At 51.7% G+C, this 7,175-nt stretch overlaps 1 protein-coding gene across 2 annotated transcripts in view; it reads left to right on the top strand.

Annotated features, from left to right (window-relative positions):
- Positions 1–229: 229 nt before the first annotated feature.
- The window catches only part of ATP1B1 (ATPase Na+/K+ transporting subunit beta 1), a 26,798-nt gene continuing 19,852 nt past the window's right edge, over positions 230–7,175 (top strand). The window contains exons 1-3 of one of the 2 annotated variants that reach the window (XM_007458117.1): positions 230–348; positions 945–1,443; positions 6,595–6,723. In XM_007458117.1, the coding sequence (XP_007458179.1) occupies positions 1,347–1,443; positions 6,595–6,723 (226 nt within the window). In that variant the 5' untranslated portion in view covers positions 230–348; positions 945–1,346. Of the gene's footprint in view, positions 349–944; positions 1,444–2,478; positions 2,645–6,594; positions 6,724–7,175 lie in introns of those variants that run through there. The other variant, XM_007458118.1, reaches the window with a different exon arrangement.

Raw genomic sequence — 7,175 nt, forward strand, 5'->3', positions numbered from 1 at the left:
CCACCGATTCGGCGCCAAGGGGAGTCCTCGGTGGCTGGGTCACGTGCAGACATTGTCGCCCGGGTCTAGACTGGTGTGAGCCGCCAGGGAGTGCGACTGGTTTCCGAAGGAAAGACTCACTGGGGGCTGGCGGGTCGGCCTCCTACACCTCCCACCCCTTCCGAACCCCGGATCCGGGCTGCCGCCCTGGGTGGGTTTGGCAATCGTCCTGCTTGAGGTGGTTCAGGCCGCCCACAGGGAGCACAGCCCGGCAGTCACGAGCCGGGGCTGCCGGCTGGGCTGGCCTAGAAGGAGAGGGACTGGCCGGAACTGCAACCGCAGGGGCTGGGAGCGCGGAGGGGGCGGCAGGTGCAGGAGCGGAGAGGCGGGGCGGAGCTGGGCAGAGTCGCCGACTCTCAGGCGTCCCGGAGTGACCTTCCCCCACCCAGCCAGGGCCTAGAAGGGGTGGACCTGCGGCGGAAGGAGGCCGGGAGCGCACGAGAGGGACCGGATCGGGACAGCCGGGCCGGGGTGCCCGAGCGTCTGCCGGGCGCCGGGCGACGCAGGTGCCGGGCACCTCACTAAAGAAAGGGCGAGTATGCGCCCGGCCCGGAGCGAGGAGGGGGCTGCGTGTTGCTGCCCGCGCGCCGCTCGCCGTTCCCCAGGCCCCTCTCCGCGCCCCCGCTCTCCAGCCCGCCCCTCACGCCGCCGCTCCGGCTCCTTTGTGCCGGCCCCGCGCCCGCCCCTTCGAGCCCTAGGCCCCGCCCCTTCCGCGCCGGCGATTGGCCCGCCGGGCCGCTAGTGGGCGGGGCGCCCGGCCGCCTAGGCGCGGTATATAGTAAAGGTAGGGCATGCGCCCTCAGCCAATTTCTCGGCTTGTGGCTGGCTTCAGAGTTCTAGGCCCGCAGCCCGTTGGTCCGTCCTCTTGTCTCTGACTTTCTCCTGTCCCCTGCCTGTCTCTGCAGAGGTCACAGGAGGTGGGGGCCAAGCACGCGTCCCTGGCGGCAGCGGGAGCGGCAGTTGCGGGTTCGTGTAGCCCCCGAACCCCCCACGGGCAAGAGGAGCGCGTGGCGGACCAAAGAGAGCCCGTGAGCGGCCGTGAGCCCACCAATAGGTGCGGGGCTCGGAGCCGCCCAGCGTGCGCGGTCCCTCCCTCCTCTCTCCGCCCCCGCCCCCGCCGCCGCCTCCCCCTCCTGCCTCTCTGCTCCTCCACCGCGCGTCTGGCACTTTGAGAGCTGCAGCGGCAGCGGCGGGGGGAGCCTGCGGAGAGCCAGGCCGGGGACGCCGACCGGCAGCCGGGGAGGACGCGAGGGCGCACGCCGCAGTCTCCCACCCTTAGTCCCCGCGGCAGCTGCTGACCCGCCACCATGGCCCGTGGAAAAGCCAAGGAGGAGGGCAGCTGGAAGAAATTCATCTGGAACTCGGAGAAGAAGGAGTTTTTGGGCAGAACCGGTGGCAGTTGGTGTAAGTACGGGGTCCGCAGCTCTGCTCCTAGCGCCTTGTCTTTCCTGGTAGGCGCATCCCCTGCGCAGGCTCTGCGGACCGCTCCGCACGCTGCGCGCTGGAGAGGACGGAGGGGGTCGGGTGGTGAGCGCTGCTCAGATTGCGCCGGCCTGGGCTTGTCATCCTGTGCGGAATGCGGAGTCCCCGGGCTAGACGCGGGGTAGGGATAGGAGTGCGCCAGGTAGAGGGTTATGTATATTTTAGTGGTCTTGGTAATTTTCAGTCTTTCGGAGCGTCGCTTGAGCTCTTGCGTCCTGGGAATGGTCAGGCTGTGGGAGACTAGATATGCCTCTCCCTTATAGACATGTCTCAAGTCCTTAAAAATGAGATCTGAGGCTCTGAGAGAACCGCATGAGGGTAATCGGATCGAATGCAGGCGAGGTTGTGTATTATAGCAGCTTTCTTCTAGTCTAAATATGTACCTCGAAAGGCGGGTGTGGGAGGGCGGCGGTGATGGTGGCAGAATCCATACACTGCAGTATTTCGTAGCAATGCCCAGAGTTTCCCCCGATGACCTACCCTGGAGTCATCACAGCCCAGAAATGGCCCAGGAAGCTCCATGTCAGGACTTCGTTTCTGAGCCTTGGCCCCAAAACACGGCAAAGTCTGGTTGTTTTCAGTGTCTACAGAGAGATGCAGAATCAGTAGCTTGGGTTGATTACGGTGAAGGGTTAGTGTAAGAAATAAATAGCACAAAGGCAGAAGTAGGTTATCTTATAAGATTTTGGGCAGCCTGTTGCTTGGCTGGATAGACTCCCCCCCCCATTGAAAATTAGATACCTTACTTGTCTTCCACCTCTCTACACGGGAAGGGTGACATTTTTTTTTAAGGTCATTTTGAAGGGCAGAGTTGTAGGCAAATCTGTAACAGTCGTGACTGCTGGGGAGAGAGAGAGAGGGAGGGAACCCCCCCTCCTGCATCACTGCCCCCTCCTTCTTCTCTAATATCATCATCACCATTATCATCATCATAGACACCACTAGCACCACCACTGCAGCCACTAAGGGAGCCCTGGGTAGGTGCTGATGTGGTGCTCCTGATTGGAAGGATCTGTGAGCATCGGCAGGAGAATGAGTCAGGGAAATAATGCTTGGCTGACATTTTGAAATGGAAGAAGCTGGAATATACGATTTTTGTAGAGAAAAAAAAAAAATGCAACCTGTAGTGGGTCTCTTTGATTGGAAAGTAAAGGGTTAATAATGCATCACATTTCAAGGTTAGTCAAGGTGAAACCTCATCCCATACCTGTGCTGAGAAGCATAGATATCCCTGAGCCATGTTAAATGTAGGTCTTTAAAGGGATGGCTTTTAGGGCTTCCCTGGTGGCACAGTGGTTGGGAGTCCGCCTGCCGATGCGGGGCACACGGGTTCGTGCCCCGGTCCGGGAAGATCCCACATGCCTCTGAGAGGCTGAGCCTGCGCATCTGGAGCCTGTGCTCCGCAATGGGAGAGGCCACAGCAGTGAGAGGCCCGCGTACCACAAAATCACAGCCAGAAAACCAAAACATAAAACAGAAGCAATACTGTAACAAATTCAATAACGACAAAAAAAAAAAAAAAAAAAAAAGGGATGGCTTTTAGCTTGTATTCTATATTTTGTTTTGGGAAGACTCTGTTATTCAGTGGGATTACTGCCATAGTTTCTCACGCAGAAAGATAGCTCTCTGTGTTTTCTTAACGTGGAAGGAAAAGCCTGAAGAACTCTGGGTGTTTTGTAGGGTGAACAGCTCCTGGCCTGGGCTGTCTCCCAGCAACTCCTGGTAACTCGAGTGAGGCCTGAGGGGTGCACTGCAGAATGGGCCCTCTTCTCCCAGATTCACTGGAGGTTCCTACCACGATGATCTGACCCCAGCCTCGTCATGGGCCAGGGGCTGCATTGACCCCAGCCATATTGTAAAATTTGCCCTCTAATGTTTTTCCCTCTCATAAAATGTCTTTCGTTCCTCATTCCATTTCCAGAATGATATTTGTTTTAGAGGGTAAGGCAGTATGAAACGACTTGTTTTGTAAGCTGACATTTTATAAGGCAGCACCTCTGTATGAGAGAGACTGTGTTGATATTTGTGTCTTGATACCACATACAGCAAAGTGTTAATACATTGATTAATGAATGCAAACATCAGGACTGGTGCTCTTGTCTCATCTTTCCTTCCATTTTCCAAGATGCTGGGTTAAAAAATCTGGTTTTTATTTTGCACTAATATGTTTACTCCTTTCTGGCAATGTAAGAAATGACAGAGCCTCTCACAGGCAGAGAGAGTGGCAGCAGCTGTGTCTCCTATGGAGAAAATGCCACCTTTCTAGTACTGGGCCCAATGTGGATGCCCTTGGGACCAGGGCAGGTTGCCCTTGGTTCAGTTCTGCTTGTAGGTAGATTTTCACCAAGATGGACGCAGGAGCCTCGCCTGTCACCTGCTGGAGAAAGCGCAGCACACAAATCACCTGGTGCTTTCTACCTTTTTATTAAGTTAATACAGGCGTTGGTAGGTTTTTACGTCTACTGCTGGGCCCAGATGCCATTTTGCCTTCTGCCTGTGACCTTTTGAAGGGTACTCGTTCTTTGTTTGTTTGTTTCCTAACTGGAAGACCTCGATATTACTTGTATTTTTTAAAAGGAAGAAACATTGCTTCAAAGGAAAAAATCATCTCTAAAGTTTACCCTCTGTGCCACCCTGGCTGGTTGGTACAGTATGCCCAGCTTTTCTTTCTGAGCCTGTGTGTCGGTGAGCCCACTGCATAGGCCCTGCCACACCTGCGTCATCCACTCTAACCAAGTGACCTCACAGAACCAACGGGGGAAACTGTGCCAAGTAACATCTCCGAGCAAAAGAGAAGAATCCCCCACTGCCCTTAGCGTAGTGTCCGGCAGATAGGAAAGGCTGTATCTCCTTCAATTTAATCAGTGTGCTTGCAGAATGAGTTGTTTTTCCGTAATCATATTTGTATTTTAAGTCGTAGCCTCAATTATGTATCTCCTCATGTTGTTAGAATTAGGTATCTGGAGTCCAAGGGATGAGTGTAAAAATGCTTCTGTGGTTAGGCTGAGAGTGCCAAGATGAGGTGAGGGCAGCAGAAAAGAGGATACAACAGTTCTCTTTCTGACCGTGTTATACCAACTCTTGTACCTCTTAGGAGCATTCACTGGAAAATTTTTCCAGATCTCTTGACGTCACAGCCTTGCCATTTGCCTACTGCTGCCTGGATACAGAATGCAGCACTTAACCCTTGTCCTGCAGGGAAGCACTGATTGAGTTGGGGAGCTCTAGTTCTGGATTGTACAGTCTTTTCATTTTTCCTTATCTTTGCTTGTGTCTTTGCCCTTTTCCTTCTTTTTTTTTTTTAATAGAGGAGAGAAAGGATTAAGCCTTTTGGTGTGGTTTTATGTGTGTTTTGCTTGTTTTAACAGCTCTAGAGTATGATTTTCCCCTGAACTATTTATTTGCTGATAGAAAAGTGGAGCTTTTAAATGTACGGAGAAGGCCACAGTGAACCCACTCCCTCCTGACCTCCCTCCCTCACACACAGACACACACACACACACACACACACACACACACACACACACACACACACACGCTTACACTTCTTTTCAGTGATGCTTTTGTTCTGTTGCTTTTTCCCAAGTGAACCCACTCCCTCCTGACCTCCCTCCCTCACACACAGACACACACACACACACACACACACACACACACACACACACACACACACACGCTTACACTTCTTTTCAGTGATGCTTTTGTTCTGTTGCTTTTTCCCAAGGACCCCAGCATGCAATGCAGGAGATCTGAACGTTTTGAGAAGTAAGCTAAAGCTTCCTTGTGCAGTCATGTTTCAGATTTGATAACCCTACGGTTCACTGTTCCCACTGCTGCCTTCACATTGAGTGGCTGGCACAGGGCTGCCCGGTGGTGCCTAGTACAGCCTGTTACTATGAGGCCAATTGGGGAGATAATCCCTGTAAACCAGTAACTGATAGCCTCATTCCAGTCCATGGGCTTCTCGGTTTGTTATTTATTTTTTTTGGCTTTTGCAGCTCTTTCAGCCTCCATTCTGTTGTCCTGTGAACTAGGGGGAGAGGAAAATGCAGCTTATCAAGTCAGTCCTTAGTCTGAATCTAGTCAGAAGATGAAATAAAAACGTGCTTGCCATTTTTACTATAGCAGTTCCTTCCTTCCTTTTTTTTTTTTTTCTTGTTTGGTGCCCCTGAAATCAGGAAAGACAATGTACTTGGTCAGGAGAGCTTCACTGGGTCTCTCAGCATTCACTGCTCTTTCTCAGCATAAAAACTCACAGGTGTTTGAATGTTTGGAGAAGCAGCAGAGGCTGGATTGTAGTATTGAAACGTCAAAGGATAAGCAAGCAAAGAAAACATCAGTCTCTAAGGAAGTGTGTTGTCATATTTGAAATGCATTGCATCAGCACACAAACACAGCCCTAGATTTTATTGATGATCTTTAGGACATTTTTTTTTTTTTTTAAAGGAACATTTATTTATTGATTGATTGATTGATTGATTGATTGTCTGTGTTGGGTCCTCACTGCTGCACAGGCTTTCTCTAGTTGCAGCGAGTGGGCGCTACTGTTTGTTGCGGTGCTCAGGCTTCTCATCGTGGTGGCTTCTCGTTGCAAAGCACGGGCTCTAGGCACGTGGGTTTCAGTAGTTGTGGCATGCGGGCTCAGTAGTTATGGCTCACGGGCTTAGTTGCTCCGCGGCATGCGGGATCTTCCCAGACCAGGGATCGAACCCGTGTCCCCTGCATTGGCAGGCGGATTCTTAACCACTGCGCCACCAGGGAAGTCCTGTGACATTTTGTTTTTAATTTAGGGAATAAAATTATTTCCTATAAAGAACCTTAGTTCTAATTGAATATTCATCCTACCCGGAACACACATGCACTATAATGGAGGGCTGCCCATCCCCCTGTTTTTACCCTACAGTCTGGGAATGAGATGCACTCTCTTGATCAGTGTTGGAAAAGGAAGCTCTGAAGACACAGCTTGGAGGGGAAGCCGGGAAGGAAATGCATTCATCTCTGGGAAGGTTTGCCTTGTGTTCTGAGCATGTGACTGCATCACAGCCTTTTTGTTTCTGTCTGTTCCCCTTGCAGTTAAGATCCTTCTGTTCTACGTAATATTTTATGGCTGCCTGGCTGGCATCTTCATCGGAACCATCCAAGTGATGCTGCTCACCATCAGTGAATTTAAGCCCACCTATCAGGACCGAGTGGCTCCACCAGGTAAAATGAACGTGAATAAGTTCCGTCTTTCTGGAGGTAAAAGGAGCGTGACTTTTTCAATTGCGAAAACATTCTTCTGAAAATTGTCTATCGTGTGGTCTTAAACCCAGCCTAGGAAGGAAAAATCGGGACTTCTGTCTGTTGCAGCCAGCTCTCCTACCTGCACTGCAGGCAAAGCTCCTAGGGTTGCAGACATCTTATTTTCCCAGCTCTGCTGGGAGCAAGGAGAGCCCTGGTCCTCTACCCAGCCTGCCACTCACCACCTCTGTGACTCCCAACCACGGCCTTGCTCTCCTCGTCCCTCCCACCCAAGGGCTTGCTTAGTGGGGTCATTACAGGGCCTTTCCAGCTCTCACGCACATTTTTCACTTGCTTGAGGGGCCTATGACTCAGATAAATCCTATAAAAAACCACTCTGGCTCCCATTTTTTTTTTTTTTTTTTTTTTTTTGG

The sequence above is a fragment of the Lipotes vexillifer genome, unplaced genomic scaffold (assembly GCF_000442215.2).
Source record: "Lipotes vexillifer unplaced genomic scaffold, Lipotes_vexillifer_v1.1 scaffold189, whole genome shotgun sequence".
Lineage (NCBI taxonomy): Eukaryota > Metazoa > Chordata > Mammalia > Artiodactyla > Lipotidae > Lipotes > Lipotes vexillifer.